The sequence below is a fragment of the Ylistrum balloti genome, unplaced genomic scaffold (assembly GCF_031769215.1).
Source record: "Ylistrum balloti isolate Yb309-2 unplaced genomic scaffold, AGI_CSIRO_Ybal_v1 Utg370654, whole genome shotgun sequence".
NCBI lineage: Eukaryota > Metazoa > Mollusca > Bivalvia > Pectinida > Pectinidae > Ylistrum > Ylistrum balloti.
Window position 1 is genome coordinate 10583 of NW_026782397.1, and position 16422 is coordinate 27004.

General features: G+C 39.4%; 1 protein-coding gene across 1 annotated transcript; it reads left to right on the forward strand.

The window, feature by feature from the left end:
• Positions 1-1412: 1412 nt before the first annotated feature.
• LOC132557288 (sushi, von Willebrand factor type A, EGF and pentraxin domain-containing protein 1-like) lies at positions 1413-16406 on the forward strand (the record flags this gene model as incomplete). Its single annotated transcript, XM_060221776.1, has 8 exons — positions 1413-6167; positions 6366-6554; positions 7281-7460; positions 8220-8402; positions 8585-8680; positions 11510-11605; positions 14981-15076; positions 15426-16406. Coding segments are annotated over 8 exons (5603 nt in total), but the record flags the coding sequence as incomplete, so codon positions are not given.
• Positions 16407-16422: the final 16 nt, after the last annotated feature.

A 16422-nucleotide genomic window follows, 5' to 3' on the forward strand; every position in this document is an offset into this window, starting at 1 on the left:
GTCTGTAACTCCAAAGTATCCTGGAAGGCTGGACACCTACCTGTGAACGTAAGTCTATAACTCCAAAGTATCCTGGAAGGTTGGACACTTATCTGTGAACGTAAGTCTGTAACTCCAAAGTATCCTGGAAGGCTGGGCACTTATCTGTGAACGTAAGTCTGTAACTCCAAAGTATCCTGGAAGGCTGGACACCTACCTGTGAACGTAAGTCTATAACTCCAAAGTATCCTGGAAGGCTGGACACTTATCTGTTAACGTAAGTCTGTAACTCCAAAGTATCCTGGAAGGCTGGACACCTACCTGTGAACGTAAGTCTATAACTCCAAAGTATACTAGAAGGTTTGACACTGATCTGTGAACGTAAGTCTATAACTCCAAAGTATCCTGGAAGGTTGGACACTTATCTGAGAACGTAAGTCTGTAACTCAAAAGTATCCTGGAAGGCTGGGCACTTATCTGTGAACGTAAGTCTGTAACTCCAAAGTATCCTGGAAGGCTGAACACGTACCTGTGAACGTAAGTCTATAACTCCAAAGTATCCTGGAAGGTTGGACACTTATCTGTGAACGTAAGTCTATAACTCCAAAGTATCCTGGAAGGTTGGACACTTATCTGTGAACGTAAGTCTGTAACTCCAAAGTATCCTGGAAGGCTGGACATCTACCTGTGAACGTAACTATATAACTCCAAAGTATCCTGGAAGATTGGACAATTATCTGTGAACGTAAGTCTGTAACTCCAAAGTATCCTGGAAAGTTGGACACTTATCTGTGAACGTAAGTCTGTAATTCCAAAGTATCCTGGAAGGTTGGACACCTACCTGTGAAAGGAAGTCTATAACTCCAAAGTATCCTGGAAGGTTGGACACTTATCTGTGAACGTAAGTCTGTAACTCCAAAGTATCCTGGAAGGTTGGACACCTACCTGTGAATGTAAGTCTGTAACTCCAAAGTATCCTGAAAGGTTGGACACGTATCTGTGAATGTAAGTCTGTAACTCCAAAGTATCCTGCAAGGTTGGACAATTATCTGTGAACGTAAGTCTGTAACTCCAAAGTATCCTGGAAGGTTTGTCTACACCTGTGCAGTATTGTGGAAGGCACGAGTCATACCTGTAAAGTATTCTGGAAGACGCGGCATCTACCTAAGACGGTAAGTGTGTAACTGTGAAGTATCCTATAAGGCAAGGATACAATTTGTTATCGCTGATGAATCTGAGATGACATGCAGTTTACTTTAAAAAAGTAGGTAGTGTGATTGTATCTCTGAAGGCACAAATATGTACATTTTTGGGTAACACCTCTTCAAAGCTATTTCAATAATAAAATATAGAACAAAGATGTTTCAAATTTTGCCACACTACATTCTCTTGTATGTGTAATCAAATGAAATATCTTTCACTTCCTTTTGCAGCTGTGAAGTGCATTCTTCCCGAATTGTCAGAGAACACCAGAGTTCTCACATCGAGTAGAATTTATTCTCCTGGGGATACAATTTCCTTTGGCTGCGCAGTTGGTCACAGAATGTACACAAGTCATTCCACTGTGCTCTGCCAGTCGGATGGAACATTCTCGAGAAGCATACCTTCTTGTGACCTCCAAACATGCAAGACAGCACCTCGTGTTGACATGGCGTCACCAAAAGAAGAACTAACCGAATATTCAATAGGACACATCCTAACCTATGAATGTGACTTTGCCTACGCACTCTCTGATAAAAATCCCTCTGGCACGGTCCGTTGTCTTCCTTCTGGAGAATGGGAAGAAAATCTCCCCGTTTGTAATATTTTAAAATGTCAAGATCCCCCGGATGTCATAAATGGTAATGCAATTTGGACATCTAGAACATTTCTTAGTAAAGCAGAGTATATTTGTGATCCAGGTTATACTACAATAGGATCAGATAATATCGCAGAATGTATGGAAACAAGGCTGTGGGAACCATCTCCACCAGAGTGTATACCTGTAGACTGTGGTGTACCAGACAGTGTGCTAAATAGTATAGTGAAGGCGGACAGTTATACATATCGGTCCATAATTACATACCAGTGTAAAGGTGGATTTGAAATAATTGGTAATGCTCAACGATCTTGTCTTCAGAATGGGTCTTGGAGTGAAGGGATTCCTATATGTAGTCCCGTCTCGTGTGGTACGCCAGCTGACATCGAAAATGGACGATTCATCGGCAACGAATTTAGGTATGGTAGCACAGTAAGATACTTTTGTGATGACGGTTACCTTATAAGCGGAGTGGAGGAAAGGGTGTGTGAACAAAACGGACGCTGGACTAGCCAAATGCCAAACTGTAGAAGACGTGAATGTGTCAAGCCACCTTTCATTCTAAACGGCTTCTTCGCAAATAGTGCCTTTTATTTTGGCGATGAGGTGGTGTATGACTGTAATGTCGGATATTACATTGAAGGTAATGCCACTCTTGCTTGTAAAGCTAATGGATCATGGGCACCTTCTCCGCCGTCTTGTTCTACTGTTGAATGTCCAGCATTACGAAACATACCCAATGGATTAGTCAACATGCTTGGTCGAACATTTACAAGCAAAGCAGAATATTCCTGTAATCAAGGCTACGATTTAGAAGGAGAATCCGTCAGGATATGTAAGCCAGAAGGGTTTTGGTCTGGTAATACCCCATCTTGTCAAGCAGGTAGCTGTTCTCCTCCCATCTCGATTCAGAATGGAAATGTAGATTTCAAAGAATTAAAACTAGGTTCCGTGTCGACATATGAATGCAATCTTGGCTATGAACTAGAAGGAAATGAGGTTCGTAGGTGTATGCCTACTTTATCTTGGTTTGGTACAGATCCTGTTTGTAATCCCGTTAGATGTAGTGATCCCCCGAATATTGACAACGGAGGACAATCAACCAATGGATCGACGTTTAATTCAGTGGCTTCATATTTTTGCGAGACAGGATATATATTGAAGGGTTCAGCTTCACTGCGGTGTTCAGCCTCTACAGAATGGACGGGATTAATACCTTCTTGTGATATCATACGGTGTGAATCACCCTCTACTGTTACATCCAATGGCCGCATGCATGGTACAGATTTTACTTACAACAGTACCATACATTATGAATGTGATGTCGGGTATATCTTGGTGGGTGCCGCTAATAGAACGTGTCTGTCTACCGGGGAATGGGATACATCCATACCTTTATGTGAAATAGTTAATTGTAACAGGGCTTTCCTCTCGAATGGATTTCCAAGTACATTTCAAACAGAGTATGGCTCCATTGTATCGTTTACGTGTAGATCTGGCTATGTCCTGTTCGGGTCTTCAGAAAGAACTTGTCTCGAAAGTGGAAGATGGAGCGGCCCATCTCCGGTCTGTGTTATCTGCGACCCGCCGCCAGCAGTTGACTTTGCCAATTTTACTGTTTCCAGTGATGGTGTTGTTACCTACGAGTGCAATACAGGATATGACATTACTGGGCGAAGCAAATTGGATTGTCGAATTGATGGCATATATCCTGATAGACCGCCCAGATGCACCCCCAAAATATGCTCTAGCATAGAAGAGGACGAAATATTTCAAAATGGAAGCATCAAGTTGGATGGAAAAATAGTAGGGTCGACTGCACGGTTCGAGTGTGATGAAGGATTTATATTAGTTGGGAGCGACACAAGGCTGTGTTTATCAGATGGACGATGGAGCGGAACCATGCCATTTTGTAATATTATTCGATGCGCAGGCTCTTTTTCCATACAAAATGGCGATATCGAAAATGAATTTGACAACGTTTTTGAAACGGTATTATTGTTTAGGTGTAACGAAGGCTTTGTTATGGTAGGTGATGCGGCTATCAGTTGTCTGTCAAACGGGACATGGAACGGTACACAGCCTTCATGTAGTCAGATAGAGTGTGAAACTCCAAACGATATATTGAATGGCGTAGTCGATTTTACTTCCCTTGCGTATGGCAATATTGCTACATATACATGTGAAGCAGGCTTTGAAGCCAATGGGACTTTGACTCGAATATGTGATTCGAGCGGAAATTGGTCAGGTGTTGCACCAACCTGTACCGCTATTGCCTGTCTCCCGCCACAACCAATCGAAAACGGAGAAATACTCGGCAATGTTTACAATCTTGGAAGTCAGATCCGATATCGCTGTAAATCGGGATATATTCTCGACTCGGTCTCCTTCCGACTGTGTATGTACAGCAAGATGTGGTCGGGTCCTGAACCAAACTGCAATAAAGTACGATGTATACCACCACGTACACCTGCTAATGCTAGAATCGTTAGTGCACGACAGCCAAACTATTTCTTCGGGGACACTATCCAAATAGAATGCAATGAAGGTTTCGAACTATCAAGAGGACGTCCTATTAGAAAATGTGAGGCAACAAGAAAGTGGTCACGCCCGATTCCTCGTTGTAAAATTATAATGTGTGATGATATACCAGCAAAGCCCAATACAATGACCAGTCTTTTAAATGGAACAACAACTTATAACAGTATGGTTGAAATACGATGCAACGAGGGTTTCAAAAGCATTGGCGGATCGGTCGTTACTGCCTCGTGTGGACTGAACGGCAGGTGGTCAACAATCCATATTGAATGTTCCCGAGCAGAATGTGAAGAAGCTCCAGTAATCGACAATGCAAGGGTTAATGGTGATAGTTTCCTCTATGGTGACACTCTCACTGTCGAGTGTGCGGAAGGGTATGCTATTAGTGGCGATACTCAATTGACATGCCAAGGGGACGGCTCGTGGTCGTCCTCAGCATTCCCGGTTTGTTCAATAATATCATGTGGAAATCCAGGGGAGTTCGAAAATGGACAGATAGAAGGTTCTCAATTCAACTTCAACCAAGAAATAATTTATGCATGTGGATATGGATATGAACTCGTCGGATCGGGAAGACGAATTTGTCGGCAGAACGGATCGTGGAGTGGCTCTTCACCAACATGTCGATTGATAACATGTACAGTTCCCTCTATTTGGAAAGGGTCGGCTTCCATAGCTAAAACCCAGTTTGTCGTTGATGACGTTGTATCGTATATTTGTGATGAAGGATACGTCATGGTTGGAAATACGGATCTTGTATGCACCACAGATGGATCGTGGAATGGCACACTACCCCAGTGTGATAGAATTACCTGTCCAAAGCCAAAGAGTATATTCAACGGTGAAGTGATGAACAACGCTCTTGTCTACAATAGCCGCGCAATTTACACATGCTATGAAGGATTTGAATTGAAAGGTGAACGAGATTTGACATGCGTAGAAAATGGAAAATGGAGTGATGAGTATCCTGTCTGTAATCCTGTAAACTGTGGTGAGCCCACATTTGTTGCTAATTCAGGTCGTCTTGGCGACTTGTACACGTATGGTAACCTACTGACCTATTTCTGTGAGGACGGGTACACATTAGTTGGAGATGACGTACTCGTGTGCTTGGAGGACGCCACATGGTCAAGTTTCCCTCCTCAATGCGAGCCGATATCTTGTGGCTCTCCACCGCAGATACCGGATGCTATTCGCAATGGTGACGATTTCAGCTTTAAAAATAGCGTGTACTACACATGTGAGACCGGATACGAACTACATGGGAATAATGTGCTCCGTTGTGCTGCGAACAGTTTGTGGGAGGGCAACATGCCTATCTGTTCACCTGTAGATTGTGGTCCACCGCCAGTTTTGCCACACTTTAACACCATCTTTACGACCACCACCTTCGACAGCGTCGTCACCTTCTACTGTATCTCAGGTTTCATATTGAGAGGAGATCCCATGGTGAAGTGTTCCGCAGAAGGGACATGGAATTTCGACCACCATCTTTCTTGTATCGCAGTGGATTGCGGTCCTCCTCCACAGTTTCCGAATGCAGCAGCGTCTACGTTGTCTACGAGCTATCCCTCCGAGGCAACTTATTCCTGCGATGCTGGATTTGTCATGTCCGGAAATGATGTCATGCGTTGTGATGAAACTGGAAATTGGATAGGATTGTCTCCACGTTGTGATAAAAACAGCTGCGGTCCACCGAAAATACATAGTAACGTAATCGTAGTTGGCAGTGATCATTTCTTGGGCGGGACAGTGACGTTTTCCTGTCCCGTAGGTTACCTTATAAGTGGAGAAACGAATGCAAGCTGCATGTCCTCCGGGGAATGGAGCAGCGCTTCACCGGAATGCCAAAGTAAGAATATGCAATAAAGTTGAATGTTTCCGTAAGATTATCATGTTTTATCCATGTATAGGTGTTTACTTTTCACAAAGCAACACAGTAAATACATTACCTTCTTTTGCTTTTGGATGTAATGTCCAAAGTTTTACTTCATTTGAATTGTCGTTCCGTGACGTGTTGCCATTAATGAACTAGCATAATATCTTTCAGTTATTTCATGTGGAGACTTTCCGGTGTTTGATTCCAACCTCATCATTAAGACCGGGAAGAAAGATAAATACGTGTATGGTGACAGCATTGAGTTTATTTGTAATGAGGGCTATGTAATCACTGAAACATCGTCCTCCCAGTGCATGTCCAATGGAAGATGGAGTGCAGTGAATCCAACATGTATTGTGGGTAAGGTCAAGCCTTTACATTCCTAATACAAAGTAGAAAGTAGAAAGATGTATCAATATTCTCACATTATTTTTACATGCATGCTGTAATAAATTAAAAAAAAGAATTTCTGGTAAGGTTTTGTGGTGTATTTTATACAATTGATAAATTATCCCATTACGTTTGTGAGATATCTGATACATAGTATTTTTACGATGCAGTATGTGTAAAATGATATATCCGCAGAATAACAGTCAATGAATCATCTGATGTCGAAAAATCAGCAAGAGATTTACATATGAAGTGTTGGTTCGTCCAGAACTTTATTACATCTAAATTTTCGAAACATAAAAAAATGGCTAATAGATGATTAACATTCATACAGATATATATATACACACACTGTTGTAAATATATCAAATGTAATCGTTCTTAAAAAGTATTTTATGCGTATCATATAGCAAATGAATGCCAACGTTTTTTTTTTAATTTCTATTATATATTCACGAACATTCAATAACATATCATATTCAAATGCGTCTTAACAATCATATTCTTAAGATGTTAAATGAAAATTACAGCTTTCATTTTTATACAACATATACGTGTGTAGGGTATCCTTTTGTATCTTGCTGTAGTTAGACAAGGCATTTTATTCACACCAGAGAAGCCTTTGTTTTAGGAATACTTATTTGATTTGTCACATTTATTATAAGACTTAATGAAGTGATATTTTTCTCACTGCAGTAAGTGTTGAAGCCTGTCCTGAACAAGGTAATTTGGCGAATGCACAGGTCATACCTTCCGCCTATAGAGAAGGTGAGATGTACACAGTGCAATGTAGAACGGGATACCAGGCCATTGGTAACATGGAAACCACATGTACTTCAGAAAATGTATGGTCGACCCCCAGTGGAATATGTCGAAGTAAGATTAATCACGTTTGTATATTCATCGTTCATATTGAAGAAACAAATTAGAGTGGACACATAAATTTCTATATTTCACAAAACCTATACATATCAAGATTTGCAAAACCATTCCACGTTTCATAAAATTTATAAGTTGTGACAAATGTTACCAGCATAAACGCTGCATGTCCCTAGGTATTGTCGGTGATGTATTTACTCCTAAACCCTGCCAAAGTGTCCCCATGTGAATCAGGGAAATAGTCAGGCTGCCTTTCTGTATTTTTTAAGGTTTGAAGCTTTTTGGAAAGATATTGGTTTTTTCGCTCTTCCTTTCTGCCTTTTCACGCTTTGGTTCTCTAGCCTTACTGTCGAATCTTTACATTATTTACCTCTTTTCTTGTCCCCTTCATCACTGACGAGACTGAACATTACTGTTCCTCGCTTTACTGATGAGTCTTTACTTCTGCTCCTTCTCATCGTCGTAGAATCTTATAATTTCTAGCTCCTAGCATCATGGATGAGTTTACACTTTTGAGCATCATTGTTGAGTCGTTCCATTTCTAGTTCCTAGCATCACTGTTGAGTTCACATTTTGGTCTCTAGCAGTAAAGTTAATGATATATAAATGCACCTTGGACACATTTTCCACCAACAGTCTTTACAATTGTCGATAATATAAACTTTGCCCATCATTTTTTATCAGATTGCAGTGAGTTAGTTCCTTTATTTCAATAGTAAAATGAAAACTTTATGACCAATTCTATGTTTAATGCAGGAGTGTCCTGTGGAAAGCCACGTGTTACAGACATGGTGAATGTCGTCCAAATATCAGGACGGTCGTACTTCTACGGTGACCGGGTACGATTCCGGTGTCGTCCTGGCATAGCACCAGCCAAAATACCACCGATCTTAATTTGTTTGCCAACCGGTGAATGGGACGGGGAGATCGCCTGCTCATGTGAGTCAGTTTGACACAATATTTCAAGAGTTATAAAAGCAATATACTTTTCATAGAAAGGCTATCGTAATCCCAATGCATACTAAGTGCAATATGATATTTGTAAGAAACTGGATATAGAGTGTAACATTTAAAATAAAATACGCTGTTTTGTTGTTGTTGATGTTTCTTTGCTGTTATAGTGCCCTGTAAGGGTGGATGCTTCAACGGGGGACACTGTCTTGGCTTGTATGGTTGTAAATGCCCAATTGGTTATGGCGGTAGGAGATGTGAAAAGGGTGAGTTGTCTTCTAATTCAAAAATACAAAACCTTCAAAGCAAAACCTCATCAATATTTACCTCAATTGACTCTTGACATTAAACACATATGAAACATTGTATTTTTTATAAAAGGGTACAAATGTATTAACTGTACTGAACAGTATTTCGTGAACTAACGTCCAAATCAAATAAGAAATACACGGGGGAACAAAACATTTAAGTTCCTGGTTCTTTATCAAACACTGATCTAAGACATCACAATACACTGATGTAAGATGTCACAATGCACCTGTCACCTGTTATTGTGCCAACGTGCCAGAAAAGAGGTCAGCTTCCGGAAATTCCGCGAAATTTCTGTACCTGATTTCATCAAAGACATTCAGTCATCTTCAGTCCTTCAGACTACTGAGGGTGTGTTGATTGTCTTGTTGAAGCATATAACTCTGGTATCGAAGCTCTGATCGAGAAGCATGCACCTCTTCAGACAAAGGTAATTACTGTCAGACCTAACGCGCCTTGGTACAACGAACAACTTCGTGATGCAAAACAATTGCGAAGGAGGGCAGAGAAACGTTGGCGAAAGACCAAACTAATCATCCATCGCCAGATATACAGAGAACATTGTCAGGCAGTCAGTTCACTACTCATTCAACGTAAGAAGGGTTATTATTCAGGTAAAATCACAGAATGTGGATCGGATACAATACAGATTTTTAGACTCACCAGAAACCTAATGGGACATACTGGTGAAATCGCCCTACCAAGCTGTTCATCTGAAAAAATCTTGTCCAACAAGTTCAGTGATTTTTTTCCAGGATAAAATTAACACAATCAGGCAAAAGATTGATGTGGTGAACTCAACTTCCGATCATGCCATCTCTGTCATGGATGCCGATATCCAATTCTCTGGTGAACCTTTGACGCAGCTCACTCCAACAACCAAAGAAGAATTGCGCAAGATCATTACAAACTCGCAATCGAAGTCCTGTGAGCTTGACCCGCTTCCTACAATTTTACTGAAGCAATGTCTTGATGCACTGCTATCCTTGATCACCTTAATCATGAATAAATCATTAGCAGAGTCTAGGGTTCCATTGTGTTTCGAGAAGGCTAATGTAAGACCACTGCTAAAGAAGCCTGGACTGAACAAGGAAGTATTAAAGAACTACTGTCCAGTGTCAAATCTCCCTTTCTTATCTAAGATCTTGGAGAAGATTGTGTCCCAGCGACTTGAGGCTCATCTCCATGCAAACAGTTTTCATGACAACTTGCAATCAGCCTATCGCACAGGACATTCCATTGAGACGGCCCTACTGCGTGTCTACAGTGATATTGCTGCCGCTCTGGATAACAAGTGTAGAGCGGTTCTTATCATGCTTGATCAGTCTGCTGCATTTGATGTCATTGACCATGGCACACTGTTCAAGCGTCTGGAGTACTCTTATGGAGTGACTGGTGATGCATTACGCTGGAGCCAGTCTTACTTGAATGAACGACGACAGTGCGTTGCCATTGGATCAACTGTTTCAGACAGCAAAACCTTATACTTCGGAGTTCCTCAGGGGTCCTTTCTGGGACCTAGAAAATGCTGTCTTTATTCGAAACCAATCGGGGAGATTTGTCGTCCTCATAACCTTCAGTACCATTGTTATGCCGACGACACACAAATCTACATGGTTATCAGACCTCAAGACAACTGGAACATAATAGTAGCAAGTCTTGAAGCCTGTCTAAATGACATCAGTACTTGGATGAACTCAAATATGTTCAAGCTCAATCAGGAAAAGACAGAACTGATCGTCTTTTCCCACAAGTGTCAACACGCTAAAGGTCTCCAGTTAAAGGTCGGTGCCCAAACTATTGAGGCCGTCCAAGCTGTGAGAAACCTTGGTGTACACTTTGATAGCTCTCTGAACATGGAGAAACAGATAAACTCAATTGCCAGTTCCTGTTATCACCAAATCAAAAATATTGAGTGTATCCGTCAGTTCATCACCACAGATGCATGCAAGACATTGGCACATTCTCTTGTTACTTCTAGGTTAGACTATGGTAACGCGTTACTCGTTGGTGTATCTGATACACTAATGAGCCGTCTGCAGAAGGTACAGAACACCGCAGCACGCCTAGTTATCCGTACTCGAAAGAGGGACCACATTATACTTATTGCATTGGCTGCCCGTGCGATTCCGGTCACAGTACAAGATTTTGATGTATACATACAAGGCAATAAATGGAACAGCTCCTGAATATTTGCAGGAACTTGTCACCGTTTATCAGCCGTCACGATCACTACGATCGGAGACAGAATCATTGTTGTGCGTTCCAAACTTTCGGATTGTGACTTATGGTAACCGGTGCTTTGGAAAGGTAGCGGCCACTTTGTGGAACAGCTTACCATCTGCTAACAGAAGGTCAAAATCCCTGGCCAAATTCAAGAGGGATATTAAAACCCACCTGTTCACGTCTGCATTTTAAACTCTCACGCAGACATCCTGTATATACATACTATCACCACTACTTACTTGATTTGGTCACTGTGTTACATATGTTGATTACAGTGTTACACATGTTCTATAAATTTTGTAGTAAGATTATTATGTAATTGTGAAGCGCATTAGAGTATTTTTTTCAAAATAGATAGTGCGCTATATAAATGTTGTATATTATTATTATTGATCTAGAACGTTACAATACCTAGATATCATGAAATAATCAGAAGATTACATCTACTTGAGTTTTGCCGTTTAATTACCTCTTCTTTGTTTTGGAAAGTTGTCGGAGAAAAACTTCCCTTGAAGTTGAGTCTATTTCATTTGAAATGTATCCTTGTTGGGATGTTTCAGCCCTTTGTGTTTTACCATGTCTGCACGGTGGAAGGTGTACAGCTCCATATCTCTGCTCCTGTCCTCCCACATACACTGGCGTCAGATGTCAGAAACGTAAGTCTGTGCATCAGTTTTCAGAAAATGTCTGTATCATCAAACTGAAATCTTTTGAAGTTTGATTTAGATAGGGGAAACCCGCTTTCGAGAGATCCATCCGCGATAGACAATTAGGGGCCCATAAAATATCCTATGTGTCAGGGACGTCCCTCTTAACATAAGTTCTTAGATTTTTCCCATCCCATACGTATGTATCAAATTATTGAATATTTAATAAAACTATTATTTAAACTATAAGCCCGTCGTGCTATACGCTTACACAAAAAAGATGGTCTTAGGGGATCTTATGTGTCCAAATTAAATTCCAATACATCCACCAAAAAGGTATGGGATGTGATTAAACGAATCAGTGTTAGAACATCATTCAAAACAATGGGACATCTGAAAACTAATGGTAAATTAGCCACATCGAAATTTGGTATTGCAAATGCTTTAGGATCTGCTTTTCCCAAAAAGTCATCTGCAAATAATCATTCCACAAAAAAAAAAAAAAAAAAAATTCAAGACCACACGGGAAAAAACTAAATTGAAATTCTCATCCGAAAACAATGAAACTTACCATCAATCTTTCTTAATGTTAGAACTTAGAGAATCATTGAAAAAAGCACATGGCTGCAACAGGACCTGATGATACTCAGTTCCTAAAACACCTACTAGAGTCGTCATTAGAAAAGCTTCTTGATATTTTCAATTATATTTTTAGTTCGGGTAATGTCCCAAAGTCATGGAAAATGGCAACTGTGATTCCTATCCCGAAATAGGGTAAAAACACGACAGATTCCTCCAATTACCGCCCAATATCACTCACAAGTTGCGTTTGTAAAACTCTAGAGCGGATGATAAATTCAAGATTAATTTGGTATCTGGAATCCAATCGTATAATACCACCCCTACAAAACGGTTTTAGATCTAAGCGAGGTATCAACGATCATTTGGTTAGACTTGAAACCTTTGTGCGTGAGGCTTTTCTAAAGAAGGAACACTTGATTGCTGTTTTCTTTGATTTGGAAAAGGCTTACGACATAACGTGGGAATACGGCATAATGAAAGATCTGCACGATATAGGTATTAAATGTAATCTACCAATTTTTATTTCAATTTTCTAGCAGATAGAGTATTTCAAATCCGGAATGGAACGACCCTTTTCGATGTTTATCAGCAGGTTATGGGTGTACCACAAGGCAGCATTCTTTCGGTTACACTTTTTGGACTTGAAATTAGCAGTATCGTCAAAATATTATCCCCTTCAATGGAGGGCGCTCTTTATGTCGATGACGTCATCATATGATATCGATCTAAGCATATGAATTCCATCGAAAGACAGCTTCAATTATGTTTGAATTGACTACAAATTTGGGCAGATGAAAATGGTTTTAAATATTTTCAGAATAAAAAACAGTTTGTATACATTTTTTTTTCAAATTCGGAAACAACACGACGACCCAAATCTGTATCTCTGCGGTGTACCCATTCCGGTTGTTGAACAAACCAAATTCTTAGGTGTAATGTTGGACAGGAAATTGTCGTTCCTTCCAAATATAAAGTACATTAAAGCCAAATGCCTTAAGGTACTGAATATTCTAAATATTGTGTCCCACACTGATTGATAGAAAAGTTTTGCTAAGACTCTATAGAGCTCTTATTAGATCAAAATTAGACTACGGTTCCATTGTGTATGGATCTGCTAGACCTTCATATCTCAACTTATTAGACACTGTTCAACACCAAGGTCCCAGGCTCGCCCACGGAGCTTTTAAGACCACATCTACTGTAACGTAATATAGTAGTTAACTATACATAGTGCTATAAGCAGTACCTGGCATTAATTAGTATAACGCTTTGGTTCGGTTCAGATACCATACATTACCTGTGTATAGTAGTAGGTTCGTCCATGTAACTGTATCTACTGGTGTTGAGTATATAATAAATACATGGCTCGCAGTCAACACGAGTGTGTCGTCTTTCCGGGCTGGTCCATACAAGTCTGAACCCTCACAACGTGATGAGAACACGTAACACCTACAGCAAGCCTCTATGTAGAAGCTAACGAACCATCACTATATAGCCGTCGAAATAAATTGGCTTTGTAATACACAGTTAAGCTGAAGTCAAATCCTTCAAATCCTACTTTTTCCTTTGTATTTGATCCAAAATATAAAACCTTGTTTCACAACAAAACAAAAACCCTCCCATTATTCGGTATTCGAATTTCCGCTTTTTTACAAAACACACTTGGAACGATAGAAAATACAGACTGGCTCTTGAATTCACCTAAAGTTGACTTTTCACTTCATAAAATGGTTAAATCAGGCACAGACAGTTACATCCTTCGTTCATCCTTCTCAAAATTGCAGTTGAAATATCAAACATTTCTGCATTTATATACTGATGCTGCAAAAGATAATGATAAAGTTGCTGCTGCCATGGTTACACAAGATGGTTGCCGGCTACTGAACAACGCCTCAATATTCTCGGCGGAAACGCGAGCTATTTACCTCGCCCTTGAATATATTCAAAGAAACAAAGTAATGAGAGCTGTTATCCATTCAGACCACCTTTCAGTTCTACAAAGTCTTAGCAATAGAAATATCGAAAATGTCTTCATTCCTAAGCACATGGGAATACAGCAGATTGTGTCACAAAGGAAGCTTTATCGCTACCACCTGTTGCTTTTAAACTTCATTTTACCTATTTTAAACCATTTATTAAACAAATTTTAAAAGCCCAGTGGCAGGAGGAATGGAATACGTATACCAATAACAAATTGCACTCCGAAAAACCTGTTATCGGTGAATGGTCTCCAGGCTATAGAGACAGCCACCGAAACGAAGTTGTCCTTGCCGGTCTTCGGATGGGTCATACTACCTTACGCATTCATATAAGTTGAAAGGCGAAGATAATCCTCGGTGCATAGGATGTGATGAGCCATTCACCGTTTAACTTTTTTATTGGACTGCAGTGACCGTCAGTCTACTCGAGAATGTTTTTATCGTAACATCACGTGAAAAAAAAAAAAAAAACTTTTTGATTTGATTTGTAACATTCTACATTACCCTAAAGATGTTGGACTATATAATAGACTATGACGTACCATTTTAATCTTTTGTGATAATAAACCAATTTAAGATTTTTAACATTTGTCTTTTACCTTTTGGTTTGTTTAATGTTATTTCCTTTTTGATCGCTGTGTGTTTTACCAGTTGATGGCCCTAATGACCTTTTATATATTGACGGGGCGTTAAGAATGTAATAATAATAATAATAATAATAATAATTCTCCTGCAGCCAGATACGTAGGTCATAGGAAGTTAAAGAGTCACATTTTAATAACGTTCAGCAAGTGTTAATCGATATTGTCTACATCAATTTAAGCAATCTGCAATCAGCCCTGCCAAAACGGAGGTAGATGCATCAAGCCGAACCGGTGTCGCTGTCAACATGGCTTCAAACCACCCTTTTGTGTAACCGGTAAGAATATATTCCATAAACCATTCATCCACATATAAGTTAGCAGATGTGATGTATATATTTCTAATTCTCAATACATGTAAAATTTTAATATATGCCAAAGCATCAACATAAATTCTTAACTTCAGCTGCACAAGTCAAATTCAAAGTTTAGGTGAAAGCATTAAGAAAAAAATAAAAAATAATAAAGAATCGACCGGAAGACAACAGCAAAACAGAGGTATTGCTGTGAATCATTACAATGAAATGTTTGTTTGAAGCATTTCAGAATTTCGATCTGTTTGTAATACAATAAGAAAAATTGTGACGAAATACATCAGTATATAATTGATCTGCTGTTTCATTTCAGTGAGGTGAGTTGGTTATTCCCATCAATCGGACGTTACTACTCGCATCCTATCTCTTGTCAGTGAGTGGGAAATACATACGGCTTCGCAGCATCAGACTACGACAGACTTAAACAAGACATCGACCGACCCCAAATATATCTGCTACAAAAATCCGATATCCGATAAAACTTGAAACCAATTAAACATCTTCATTAGTCCATTTAAGGAAAGAAAACGAAATACATTTTGTAACTTGTTTTAACCAGATTCTCCCATCATACGTAATATGACTGTATTTTTCTACAATGCTTACACAATTTATTCAATGTTCAAGAAGCATCTTGTAACTTACATTGAGGATTAATGTAAATATCTATTCATAATGATAAACAGTATATTCTGATAACACTGATTTTTATCAAACTACCCATCAGTTATTTGATATTATTCATTATATATAAAACGGTAAGAAAAGGGAGATAACTCCAGACATTTTGGACTGGAATTTAGATAGCCTGAAAACTTGTGCAAAGTCCTCGTGTGGTCAGATCATCTAATTGAGTAAAGATGTTCTCAGATCAGTTGTTAGTAGCTATGGTCATTATCATAAAAAATTGTGTAATCATATTAACACTTATTTAATTATTATTATTTCACTAAGCCAACAGCAGAAAATTTGTATTCGGATCAAATACACTCCTCAACATTGTTCATTCAAACTGTAATTGTTTCTCACAAAGTGTTGTTACACTTCAAAAGAATTCAAACAAAAATTATGATGATCATCTTTTTCATGTTCAAAAATAACACACTACAGTCGAAACTTGTTATCGTGAAATTCAAGGGATTGAAGTTTTGACTATAACAAAGTGTATAATAAGGTTGACAATATCAGTTTCCTGACGTTGGTTACATTTGAACAACCTAAGGCTATGATAGCTTGCAAGCAGCATTGTTTAATCGGTTTTTTGAAATGGTGGTAAATAAACACATGAACTGGATTCCACTTTCTCCTTT